Here is a 14004-nt window from a genome sequence, read left to right as displayed (position 1 = left end):
TGTAATTGCAGGATTTCCCCGCATCCAGGGGTCATTGACTGGATGCATGTGCCCACAAAGGCGCTACCGGGGACGCTGGGTGCCTTCATCAAAAGCCTGGCTGCTTCTTGGTCCGGAAGTGAATGAAGGTACTGACCCTTTGAAACAGAGTGTCAGTGACCAGTTTGATGCAGCTGTGCGCAACCAATTAGGTGACATCACATAGATCTCCCACTGACCCTTGGCAAGAACCTGAGGTGTAAAAGGTCAGGGCCACTGTAACCTTAAGAACCACTGGTATAGGGTGGCCACCTACACAGTTGGAGGCGACTTCTGGGCAAGTCATCTTGCATATGGATGTGACAGTCTCCCTGGAGAGGCGAAGCCTTCTTCAGCACTGAACCTCAGATGTGTCCAGAAAGCAGGAGTGCTGCCTGTGGACGCTGCCTGCTGGATATTAGCATCTTCTCTGGACCCCTTCTGTCTTGCACCTCCTGTTTGCCCTGCACCCTTTCTGGCTGCGCCTCTTGATCACAGGGCCCACTCTGGGACACTGCCTGCAAGCAACTGATCTCCTTTCCCTTCTGGCACTCTCTTCCTCTTTTGAGGAGGTCACTCAGAATAAACAATCCCTCTTTTTGTTCTGATGTTTTCATTGATTTCCGCGCTGAAGGGGCTTATTGGCAGAAGGCCTCTGCAAATGATAAGAAATCAGACAGCTCTCCTGAACAACACAAAAATACGAGAAATTATCTATAAACCAGCTCCAAACCACCTGCAGCCAAACTCTTAACTCCTCACATTTGTATCTGCCTGTGGGCCTTTTTCTCCTGCCCCAGATGTAGAATCCTTGAAAAATGCAAAGGCCGCCTAGCTGAGTGTCCCATGCACTGAACATAAAAGCATATGGGCCATATAAAATTGCAACTGTCCTTTAAATTATCTCAATTATTTTTAATTGTCAGCATGCGCACCAGCTAACCGAAATATCATGAGGTGATGCGATGCCGTCAGGACTTCCTCCAGACATCATTGTGCCCCATTTCGCAAACAATTGAGACAGCTGCGCGCCTGGTCCGCCAGCGCAAAATTCTGGCCATAAAATTGTATTGTGGCTTCTAGGGGCAGCAGAGGCGGACTTTCCCCCGACTTTCTGTCTAGCAGGCAAGGCCACTGGCACCACGTACAATTCCAGGCAATAAGACTTTAACAAATGAAAATTTTCTGACATCAGCACTCAGGGACCGTAGTAGAGCAAAATACTGACTTATTCTGTTGAATTCAAGCTGGAGTTTTATCACAAGTAGGATCTATTCTCAGATCCTGGATAGTTTATGGATAGTTTAAAAGGTGTATATGAAATTTCAAAATACTCTTGAGACATTGCCAAAACTTGCAACCAGTATAAACTATAAAAGGCTTTTTTAAAATTCACTCATGGGATGTGGGCTTCGTCGGCTAGGCCAGTGTTTATTGCCCATCCCTAGTTGCTCTTGAGAAGGTGGCGGTGAGCTGCCTTCTTGAACCGCTGCAGTTCATGTGGTGTAGGTACACTCACAGTGCTGTTAGGAAGGGAGTTCCAAGATTTTGACCCAGCGACAGTGAAGGAACAGCGATATAATTTCCAGTCAGGAAGGTGAGTTTCTTGGAGGGGAAATTCCAGGTGGAGGTGTTCCCATCTATCTGTTGCCCTTGTCCTTCTTAGTGGTAGTGGTCGGGGGTTTGGAAGGTGCTGTTGAAGGAGCCTTCGTGAATTCCTGCAGTGCATCTTGTAGATGGTACACACTGTTGCCACTGTGCATCTGTGGTGCCAATCAAGTGGGCTGCTTTGTCCTGGATAACGTCAAGCTTCTTGAGTGTTGTGGGAGCTGCACTCATCCAGGCAAGTGGGGAGTATTCCATCACACTCCTGACTTGTGCCTTGTAGATGCTGGACAGGCTTTGGGGAGTCAGGAGATGAGTTACTCATTGCATGATTCCTAGCCTCTGATCTGCTCTTGTAGCCAAAGTATTTATATGGCTAGTCCAGTTCAGTTTCTGGTCAATGGTATACCCCAAGATGTTGATAGTGGGGGATTCAGTGATGGTAATGCCATTGAACATCAAGGAGCGATGGTTGGATTCTCTCTTGTTGGAGATGGCCATTGTCTGACACTAGTGTGGCGTGAATGTTACTTGCCACTTGTCAGCCCAAGCCTGGATATTGTCCTGGTCTTGCTACATTTGGACATGGACTGTTTCAGCATCTGAGGAGTCGCGAATGGTGCTGAACATTGTGCAATCATCAACGAGCATTCCCACTTCTGACCTTATGATGGAAGGAAGGTCATTGATGAAGCAGCTGAAGATGGTTGGGTCGAGGACACTACCCTGAAGAACTCCTGCAGTGATGTCCTGGAGCTGAGATGACTGACCTCCAACAACCACAGCCATCTTCCTTTGTGCTAGGTATGACTCCAACCAGCAGAGAGTTTTCCCACTGATTCCCATTGACTCCGGTTTTGCTAAGGCTCCTTAACGCCATACTCGGTCAAATGTTGCCTTGATGTCAAGGGCAGTTACTCTCATCTCACCTCGGGAGTTCAGCTCTTTTGTCCATGTTTGAACCAAGGCTGTAATGAGGTCAAGAGCTGAGTAACTCTGGCGGAACACAAACTGGGCATCAGTGAGCAGGTTATTGCTAAGCAAGTGCCGCTTGATAGCATTGTTGATGACCCCTTCCGTTACTTTACAGATGATCGAGAGTAGACTGATGTGGCAGTAAGTGGCCGGATTGGATCTGTGCTGCTTTTTGAGTACAGGACATACCTGGGCAATTTTCCACACAGCCAGGTAGATGCCAGTGTTGTAGCTGTACTGGAACAGCTTGGCTTGGGGCGCGGCAAGTTCTGGAGCACAAGTCTGCAGTACTATTGCTGGAATATTGTCAGGGCTCATAATCTTTGCACTATCCAGTGCCTTCAGCCATTTCTTGATATCACATGGAGTAAATTGAATCGGCTGAAGACTGGCATCTGTGATGCCGGGGACCTCCGGAGGAGGCTGAGGTGGATCATCCACTTGGCACTTCTGGCTGAGATTGTCGCGAATGATTCAGCCTTATCTTTTGCACTGCTGTGCTGGGCTCCTCAATCATTAAGGATGGGGATATCTGTGGAGCCTCCTCCTCCAGTGAGTTGTTTAATTGTCCACCATCATTCACGATTGGATATGGCAGGACTGCAGAACTTAGATTTGATCCGTTGGTAGTGAGATCGCATAGCTCTATCACTTGCTGCTTATGCTGTTTGGCACACAAGCAGTCCTCTGTTACAGCTTTACCAGATTGACACCTTATTTTTAGGTATGACTGGTGCTGCTCCTGTCATGCCCTCCTAAACTCTTCATTGAACCAGGGTTGATCCCCTGGCTTGATGGTAATGGTAGAGTCGGGGATGAGTTTACAGATTGTGTTCGTGTACAATTCTGCTGCTGCTGATGGCCCACAGCACCTCATGGTATTGAGTTGCTAGATCTGTTCGAAATTTATCCCATTTAGCACGGTGGCAGTGTCACACAACATGATGGAGGGTATCCTCAATGGGGAGGTGGGACTTCATCTCCACAACGACTGTGCGGTTGTCACTCCTACCGACACTGTCATGGACAGATGCATCTTCGGGAGGCAGGTTGGTGAGGATGAGGTCAAGTATGTTTTTTCCCTCTTGTTGGTTCCCTCACCACCTGCTGCAGACCCAGTCTAGCAGCTATGTCATTTAGGGCTTGGCCAGCTCGATTAGTAGTGGTGCTATCGAGTCACTCTTGATCATGGACATTGAAGACCCCGCACAGGGTACACTCTGTACTCTTGCCACCCTCAGTGCTTCCTCCAAGTGATGTTCAACATGGAGGAACACTGATTCATCAGCTGAGGGAGGGCAGTAGGTGGTAATCAGCAAAAAGTTTCCTTGCTCATGTTTGACCTGATGCCATGAGACTTCCTGGGGTCCGGATCGATATTGAGGGCTCCCAGGGCAACTCCCTTCCAACTGTATACCACTGTGCCGCCAACTCTGCCAGGTCTGTCCTGCCAGTGGTTCAGGACATACCCAGGGATGGTGATGGTGGAGTTTGGGACATTATCTGTAAGGCATGATTCCGTGAGGATGATTATGTCAGGCTGTTGCTTGACTAGTCGGTGACACAGCTGTCCCAATTTTGGCACTAGCCCCCAGATGTTAATAAGGAGGACTTTACAGGGTTGACAGGGCTGAGTTTGCCATTATCGTTTCCGGTGCACCAACAACATGCTTGAAAATAGTGTCAGAGTTACAAGATGACAGCCTAGATTTTAATCTTGAAGAACAGGTTTCCCTGCAGAATTTAACTGCAAACTGTCTTAAAGGGGAGTGTCTCCCCACAGGCAGCCAGATTAATAGGTTGAAACCTATCTGGTGAGCGAGGACCCTGCTTTGCAGCAAGCCTACAATAGTAGAGAGATCGTGGGGTGGCGTGGGGGAGGGGGGTGGTGGTGTCCCAATCCTGCAGGGGTTCCAGATGGTGGAGCACAGTGGGAGGTTCCAAGTGGTCCATGTGAGTCCCAATTGCGAGGAGGGCAGTCCCATAGTGGTCAAGGTAACAGTTGGTGGTCAGGGATAGCGCTTGGTGATGCACAGTATGAGCAGTTGGCAGTTGGGGGAATTTGATGGTGTTCGGGGTGGTAACAGACATCGTGGGAGAGTCAGATCGAGGTCAAGGGGTTGTCAGGCAATAGGTGGGTGGGTGGAACAGATTGCATAGGGTGGTTTATTGGGTAGCTTGTTGGTTCTGGAGGAAGCACTCCTGCTCCTCTTGGCCCACAAGCAATGTTATAAAGGCATGTACCTCATGGATTTAGACCTTCTCATCTTCCTTAAGCTGCCTGGTTTCCTAAGGAATGGGAAACCTGGCTTCTTGTGGTTGAAAATAAAACTACTGTTAAAATGAAGGTAGATAGCTTCATTATAATATTTAAAGTGACCAAGTCACTTCATGTGAGTGGTTGGTCATCCACCCCTCATCCTACCTACATTAAAATTGGAAGTGGTGGAGGTTCAAGGTCAGTTAAGCTCCTGTTTCAGATATCCTGCATTTTTTACCTCTGACACAACCCCAGCCCACATGTTTTTGGGAGATAAAATTCAGCCCTTAGAATTTTCAGAATGAAACTAATAACTAGTGACGTTGAATTGAAACTGTTGGATTATTTTTGTACCTGAAAAGAAGTAGGACAGACTGAAAAAAAGTTTGAAAGTTGTTATTCCTGTTTATCTGCGTATGGTCTTGCAAGGCAACTTTGCCAAATATCTGGAAAAAAAAGTAATATTCTTCAGTTACTATTAAATACAATTAGTTTTGTCACTATGTACTGAACTGTGGACTATTATTGATATTTTTCTGTTTCTTATTAAAGTCCTGTTAAATAAAACTTACTCATTTTCAGATTAGTGAAATTGCAATTAAGTTAAATCTCTGGAGGGCATAAACTTATGAATGACCTATTTATAGTAGATGAATATAACACCAAGATTTTTACAAACTTCAAAAAAAATTAAGTTATGCTTATTTCCAATTAATTTATATTTCACTTCTAATAAATTACAGTTATCAATGAAACATAGAATGAGAACATTTTCTACGAAAAATTGATATTTACATCCAGATTTCGTCCAACAAAATCATGTTGGTTACCTGCATGCCAATTACAGCATAGATGAAAAACAGCATGGCTATCAGAAGAGCAACATATGGAAGAGCCTAAGAAGGAAGAACATTTTTACCAGGTTAGATTGCATTACAGTTACATTCATATTAAAATAACCACAAGACATATTCTGATATTTTCATCAATTGCTTTTTAGGCACTACATGAATGTTCATAAAAATGTATTATTTTCACATATATTGAATTGCTGATGATTAACTATCACAATATAGGTAATATTTCTATCAGATTTCTGGCCTGATTATACAATGAAATAAGCAGAGCTTTCAAATGTTTTGTGTAAATAAATTATCTATTATAATTGACTATTTTGTATGACTACAATTTTGGAGAAAATAATGCAAGTCATGCCCAAATTTCCACATACATTTTCAATGGCTGAAGTTCTGCACATGGAGTGCAAACCCACAAAATGATTCCTCAGATATTCAAAGGTATAAGTATATTTAACTCATTTTGACATCCCTCCTACCCTTTTATTTTCCATCCATCCAACTATCTATTTATGTACCGATCTAATATTGAACTACTAACTCAAATGAATACAAGAATATTTATGTGTTCACCATCCACTACAACATTTCCCCATACAAGCAAGAGTGAAGAATATTCTGGACCATGGACTTCTACATTGCCACTGAAAAACTAACTAGGTGCAGTTCAGCACAGTGGGTCCTGTTGCGATTATTCCAGCAGCCTGCCCCCCTGCACCTTCCTCCATTCCCACTGCCCAGCCCTACCTTCCACCCTATTCAAGATAGACTTGGGTTGTTTTCGTTGGAGCAGAGAAGACTGAGGGGTGACCTGATCGAGGTGTACAAGATTATGAGGGGCATGGACAGAATGGATAGGGAGCAGCTGTTCCCCTTCGTTGAAGGGTCAGTCACAAGGGGACATAAGTTCAAGGTGAGGGGCAGGAGATTTATGGGGGATGTGAGGAAAAACTTTTTTATCCAGAGGGTGGTGACGGTCTGGAATGCACTGTCTGGGAGGGTGGTGGAGGTGGGTTGCCTCACAACCTTTAAAAAGTACCTGGATGAGCACTTGGCATGTCATAACATTCAAGGCTATGGGCCAAGTGCTGGTAAATGGGATTAGGTAGGTAGGTCAGGTGTTTCTCATGAGTCGGTGCAGACTCGATGAGCCAAAGGGCCTCTTCTGCACTGTATGATTCTGTGATTCTGTTTCCTCAGGTACATTCTGCTGCTGTGCCATATTCTAATTTGCAACCTGGTATGGAAAATGGGATTAAAGTACAAAAATTCAGTGAAAGCCCTTTATTCGATGCTGATATTCCTACGATTCTATGATTAAAAATTGGTAAAACAGAAATGACATTTGAATGTAAAAATTAACAATGCAGTCAGTACTCAAGGAATATCTCTGTCTAGTCCATGGCCTGAATTTTGTGCACATTGTGCGCGCGTGAATGACGGGTGCGGGAGCAGATGTGATATCTGCTCCCGCCCGTGATCGCAGCCCAAACATGATTTTATGCTGGCTGGACAATTAAGGTCCGGCCAGCATGAAATGCGCACTGACAGTGGCTCAGCACTGCTAGTGGGGGTGGGAGCGTGACGGACACCGAATCCAATGGGCATCTGGGGGGGGGGGGGGGGGGGGGCGGGGGGGTGGATTTAAAAACAGCACAGGCAGCTCCCTGAAGGCTGCAAGGAGTGGGTGAGGACCCTCAGGGAGCTGTCCACGAGAGACTTGAAGCTTTTTTAGTCAACAGGAGTTATGGTCTCAGTAGCTGCTGGGCATGCCAGGTGGGAAGGCAATGCCAGTGGGCACTCTGCCCCCTGCTTCTCTGATGACTGTCTGCACACTCTCGTGGAGGCAATGAGTGCCCAGCGTGAGTTCCTTGTGCTGCAGCTTGGCAAGAGGAGGCCACCTCACCAGACAAAGAAGGCCTGGACAGGGGTGGCTCCCCAGGTGAGCTGGCATGATGCTGTGTGCCACAGTGACCTTCTCTGCTGCACAAGGGTGAGTACCGGCACGGCACTGAACTCTCTATGGATGTCTTGGAAGATGACCATTCTTCATGGCGCTCAAGGATGCAAGACGCAGAACGCCAAATGCCACATATCCCTGTGCCAGCCATGGCTGGGAGATGTGCTCGTTTGCCTTGAGTGTGTACAAGGGTGAGGTGTGCCAATCTGATGGGCATCTCAACCTGGGTTTCCTGGTGGGGGATGCAAGACTGGTATGGTGTGGCAGGTAGAGGGTGGACTAATGAATGCACTTTGGTCTATACAGAAGAAAAGAAGCCATAATGCACTGGAGCATGCACAAGCAGGTGGTGGGCTGACCAACCTCCTGATTCTTTCAAAGATTGAGGTGGATGCCCTCGACATGGAATGTGAGTGTGGGGCAAGGTCCACAGGTCACAGAAAGGCAAGGGTCTCTGAGGAATGTAAGAGTCTAGTGGACAGATGAGAGACTAGAGGCGTGCATAAGAGTTGCTGCATTGTGGCATCTCACATGAGAAGTTCAAATCACAAGTCCCCATTGCTTGTCCAATCACAGTGCCTCAGTGACACAGTTGTCCATTGTGACAACCACCCATTGTGCATGCACAGTCACTTTGTTATGATGTTATCAACATATTCTCATCCTCCCTCTTCCTGATGCCTGAGAGACCCCAAAGACTTTTCCTTGACACCCGAGGAGGAGCCGCGGACAGATACACCCACGTCACATCCTCTCTCCGAACCTAGCACCAGAGCAGAGAAAGGCACATCAGTGGGCAATAGTGTGTTGGTTCAGATGATAGTGCACAGTGGTGGGGGGACATCACACTTGCATGTGTGCACGCCCAGGGCACCGGCAATTGGAGGACTGCTGGAGATCAGGACCATGCTGGGTCCGAGGCAGATGTTGAACCTCTGGAGTCATCCATCAGGCAGTGAATGCTGGATGTCCAGGATGCATGTAAAGATCTGGCGCAGATCCCTGAGGGCCTGCATGCCATGATCTCTGTATTGGAGGAGTCCATGCCGAGCGCAAGCACTGTGTTGACCCGGAGCACCGAGTGCACAGCCTCCTCCATAGAGTGGCGATTCTCATGGAGAGGCAACTCCCAGAACAGAATAAGGGATTTCTGGGGTTGTGCTCGGACCTGCAAGCCCACACACTGCCAGTGACCTCAGCAGGTCACTGTCAGTATGGGAGATGGATGAGGCATCTAGTCACTCTGCCAGGTGCCCATCCATCAATGGTAAACAGATAGGTTCAAACCAACCTCACACTGGTGGATGAGCTGCATGTTGCATTTGCGGGCTCCTCTCAAAATACTCCAGATGAAAGCAGCAGCTCCTCTGCCTCTCTCTAGTGCCCATTGCATCTGATGAGGCCACGATGACTCAGGAGTACCCAGCCATGCGCTGGATGCTCCCTCCCACGCGGATCCTGCACACAGCCAGAGGACGTTCGCCAAGGTCATCAGGGCCGGTAGGACTTCACAGTCAGCAGGCTGCCTCTAATGCCACTGCCAGTGGGGTGGGGGGCACCAACATGCAGCACTTGCAAGCGGAAGTTTAAGGTACTGTAAACACGAGGGGTTGTCACAGGTGATATAACTTCAGTTAATATGTGTTTTATGTACAAATTGTGTTAACCGGACCACCATATAAAGAGTTCATTATGTGTCATGGCCTGAATGTGTTTCATGTTTTTATAGGTGCTGGGCATAGGAGTGGCTTATGACAGACAGGTAGGGCTGCAACCTTTATTTCAGAGGTCATTACTGGATAAATGGGTCACAGGATGGCCTAATCAGGAATGTTCAGTATGGTGGCATCACCCGTGCCTTCACTTTCAAGCCATGCCTTGGATTCCTAACTGAAAGAACGGAGAATCAAGGCCTCCCTGATCTCCCTGCCTCCCATAAGGTTCCTCACTTCTGCAAATACATCATTATCCTGGGCCTCCTCCGGCTCCTTCATTTGAGTTATCCTCTATGGACTGTGGGACTGCCTCACTTCCTTCATCCTCAAATGGCAGCCCCTTGACAGAGCCAGATTATGCAGTGCGCAGCACATTACGATAAGTGAGATGCACTCTGGGGGATATTGAAGTGTTCCCCCTGATTGGTACAGGTAGCAAAACCCCATCTTGAGCAGCCCAATGGTCCTCTCAATTACCTCCTTTATAGAGCCATGACTTCTATTGTACCTCTCCTCTGCTTCTGTCCTGAGCGGCGTCATGAGCCACATTTTCAGGAGGTAGCCTTTGTCAGCCAGCAGCCAACCATCCAACCAAGCTGGAGTGACAAAGAGCCTCAGCACCTGGGATTGCCTCAGGGCGTATGCATCATGGCAGCTGTCAGGGTATTTGGCGCAGACCTGTAAAATCTGTGTCTTATGGTCACGAACAATCTGGACATTCATAGGGTGGAAACCCTTTGTGTTGATGAAGGCACCCAGTCTCTGGTGCCTTTATGGCCACATGTGTGCAATCTATGGCTCTTTGGATGCAAGGGAACCCAGTAATTGCAGTGAAGCCTCTGGCTTGCTCAACCTGGCTGGCTTCGTCAATCCAGAAATGAATGAAGTTCATGACCTGTCTGAACAGAGCTTCAGTGGCGAGCTTGTCGCAGTTATGGGCAGCAGATTGGGAAACACCACATAGATCTCCCACTGACTTCTGTAAAGAATTGGCAGTGATAAAGTTCAGGGCCACTTTAACCTTAAGAGCCACTGGCATAGGGTGGCCACCTACACAGTTTGAGTTGATCTCTGGGCCAATCATCTGGCATATGGAGGTCACTTTGTCCCTGTACAGGCGGAGCCTCCACTGGCATGGGTCTCAAACATGTCCACATAGCTAAAGCGCTGCCTGTAGACTCTGGCTGCAGGATAATGGTGTCTTCTGCAGACCCTTCTGCCTTATGTTTCTTCCTGGCCCTTCACCCCTTCTGGCTGCGCCTCTCTTCCCACTGGTTGCTCTCTGGGACGTTGCCTGCAGACACTTGGCCTCCTCTCCCTTCTGGCCCTCTCCTCGTCTTTGGAGGAGGTCCCTCCAGCAGAGTAGACAATCCCCATTTACTGAAATACAGATGGCACAAGATAGTGCACTGAAGGTGGCACTCTGCAGAAAGCCTCTAAGAAAGCTTGTAAACCAAAGAGTCCTCCAGAAAATGTAATGAGCTGCCTGAAAACCACCTCCAACTAACTCACACCTTAACTCCTACCAACTCAAATTGTCACGATCCTGGTCAACTTTTATCTCGCCCCGGATCGAGTTTCAATTAAAAACAGGATGGCCTCCTGGCCGATTGGCCCTTGCAAACAACTGCTAAATTGCACGGGCCACATAAAATTGCTAACAATTGCCTTTTTAATTAGGGGCTTAATTGCCCCTTTAATTGTTGGCAGGCGCGCTTTTGACTCCTGCGCGCGCCCACTGACCGTAATATCATGTAACGGCACGATGACCTCAGGATGCCCACTCGATGTCTTCTAATGCTGTTTCACGTGAGTTCTAGTCTGCTGGATGCCTGTTCTGAGAGCGTAAACTTCTGGCCCATGAGCTGGGTTTTAATATCAAATGTCATCGTGGACTTTTAGTCAAATGGTCCACATTTAGAAGCTAGGCAGGACACTCATTAAAAAAACTAGTGCACATTTTTGATATAATTAGCATGAATTAGACGTAATGCACATATTAATTGGCTTTTTTTGACATATAATTGTAATATATCAATTAATTCCCCATTTACAAGGATACAAACATGCATACCAACCTGGAAGGACTTGACAAATGTCCATAACAATGTGCGTATCCCCTCACCACGGCTCAGTAGTTTGACCAATCGCATTACACGGAAGAGACGGAAGAAGGTAATGGAAATTCTGGAATTTTCCTCTGAACTCTAAAGGTAATTGTGTACAAATTCAATCAAAATCAATCCACAAGAAAAAATGAATAAATGCTTTAAAAAGATTGTAAGACAAAACAGGGAGAACACAATCAGAAAGGTAATCACAAAGGAAGTCAAGGTATGCCTCAGTCACTTTCCCATATTTAACTGCATTGATCTGTATAAGCACACTGAGATCTAGAAAAACTTCATGCGATAAAAGATAAATTTTCAGAAAATTTATGTTTCCTATCGATTCCAGTTTTTTTTTAGCTTTGAACCATCAATAGGGGTCAACATAATTCTGAAAATTTATTATGTAGGATCAAACATAGTCTACTGCATAATATTTATATTAAAGAAGATTGACATTAGTAACTTAAAGGCTGAAAGTCAGGGACAAATATTGGCTTAAAATTAAAAGAGGAATTTCACAGGAAAGAAAACATCCATGCAAGGTAAACATCGGGGAACACTTTTGTATCTTACCCCAGATTCCCCTGTAGGGGGGCTCTCTGTTGGCTTTGCAAAAGGCTTTAGAAATGAATATTTAAATTAATAACTAAATAAAGTAATAACAAACTTAAATTAGAAGCACCATGATTTAAACAAGAGAGAACAGTTCGAACAAAAACTGAATGCACTATCCACCTCATGGAATGGCAGGCAGCTGGTTGGTGGGACACACTAGTCAGCTGCCCAGAAGTTCTGCTGGGAGGCTAGCCCATTTTGAGGAGCAGACCTCATCTGCGCCAAGCTGGAGAACTGCAGCTGGAATACCTGTCAACACAAGGGAACTGTAATCCAGGCTGGCTTCCGTGCTGGAAATAGGTTCCTGGGATTGGGGCAGCAGAGTGGCAGTGACCCAGGCTGGAGTTGTGGAGCGTTGAGGAGCACTTCTGTTCCTCCCAAAACCACAGAACTGAAGAGGAACTCACCTTTGGGGTGCTCTTCAGCTGGCTCACCACCTGATGCTGGTTGGGTTTGCTTGGGGCCAAACTAAAATTGAATACATAATTTACCAAAAATGTACAAGTTACTACTGATGAGGTAAAGTCTCAAAGTGCATTAAAAATTAAGGTACATTTTATAAACTGTATACCAGCAAAATATTCATACTTGTTGGCCCTTTAGCTAATTACAGTTTGTTTTTTTATAAGGGATTCAGTACTTGATTGTATTTAAATGTATTGAATGGGCTTTCATAAATGGGAGTGTTTATTTATTATTGTGAAATTACCATGGCTGTATTTAATAATTCTTATAGATGTAATAATAGGTTAGAAACAAATAATTTCAAAGGAACTGTGTAACAACCGCAAGAGCTGGGCAAACATTTAGTACACTAAAGCCTGGATTTTCATGGAGTTGTGGAGATGCCAGGGACCTTTAAAAATGGTGGGCAGGGCCTGGAACTGGAAGCCCCATGTGCCATTTCCAACAAATGGGAACGGGAGCAGGATGTGGCTCCCACATGTGGGAAACCCGAACTCAGCCAAGCCATTTGAACTCGGTGCTGACTTCAAACAGGCTCCAGTTTTGCTGGAGCAAGAGCCTTATCCCACAGTGTGGGAATTACAGATCTTTACAGAGGTCATAAATGCTTTTAAAGGGAGGTTAAGAGCTATAGAGCTGTCAAGTTTTTAAATGGCCAGTCCTTTAAAAATTGAAAAAACTGCCTGCCAGTGCCTGTAACAGTTGAAAAACAATCTGTTCTATCAGTTTCAATAGCTGTTGACACAACCCAGGTGCTATCATTATAGCATTATTAATGATCGGCTGCCTTCCACAACCTATCATTGTTACAACAACGCCCCCCCCCACCCCCCCACCCTGTAAGTTCACAGTTTGATTGACAGCTCAAAAGAGGCTATTAAAGGATCTTAGATGTTGGGTTATGAGTACAAATATTTGTTTTTATACAGGATTAGGTACTTGCGGGGAGTTAAATGTACTAAATGGGCTTTCATGAATGGGAATGTCTGTTTACTTTTGTGAAAACTGTAATAGATATTTAGATTTTTACCTTATATCATCTCAACACGGTGTCTGAGGTCTGCCCATGGTGGAGACTTGGCATGGAGGGTGTAAGGGCAAAGGGTAGTGGGGCAGCATGAGTTGGCATAGAGGCTATAAGGGGTCATAGGGGGGTGAGTGGGGGCATGAGTTGACATGCATAGGGCATGGGAAGCGGGTGGAGAGGGGCGTGAAGTGGGGAGTGGGTGGGGGGAGGGCATGAAATATGAAGTGTAAGGGGTGAGGGCTAGAGAGTCTAATATTTAGCAATACAACTGGGACAAAGTCCTAGAGAACTCAGGTAGGCCTTTTAAACAGCCTGCCTCAGCAGTCTGCAGCCCCTGTGGTCACATCTGATCTGCATCTGGAGATGGTGGGCTCGACCCTATCCCGCACCCACCCT

The 14004-nt window shown here is 46.3% G+C and overlaps 1 protein-coding gene across 1 annotated transcript in view; it reads right to left on the bottom strand.

Moving 5' to 3' along the window:
- The window catches only part of LOC121280566 (voltage-dependent L-type calcium channel subunit alpha-1D-like), a 676393-nt gene that overhangs the window by 173337 nt on the left and 489052 nt on the right, over positions 1 to 14004 (bottom strand). Inside the window, exons 32-35 of the mRNA XM_041192702.1 lie at positions 12075 to 12119; positions 11469 to 11597; positions 5689 to 5754; positions 5213 to 5304 (exon numbers count right to left, since the gene is read on the bottom strand). Coding sequence (XP_041048636.1) covers positions 5213 to 5304; positions 5689 to 5754; positions 11469 to 11597; positions 12075 to 12119 — 332 coding nt within the window. The remainder of the gene's footprint in view (positions 1 to 5212; positions 5305 to 5688; positions 5755 to 11468; positions 11598 to 12074; positions 12120 to 14004) is intronic.

This window comes from Carcharodon carcharias, chromosome 7 (genome assembly GCF_017639515.1).
Source record: "Carcharodon carcharias isolate sCarCar2 chromosome 7, sCarCar2.pri, whole genome shotgun sequence".
NCBI classification, from domain to species: domain Eukaryota; kingdom Metazoa; phylum Chordata; class Chondrichthyes; order Lamniformes; family Lamnidae; genus Carcharodon; species Carcharodon carcharias.
The sequence above is the reverse complement of the archived record's forward strand: the minus strand, read 5'-3'. Positions and strand labels throughout refer to the sequence as shown.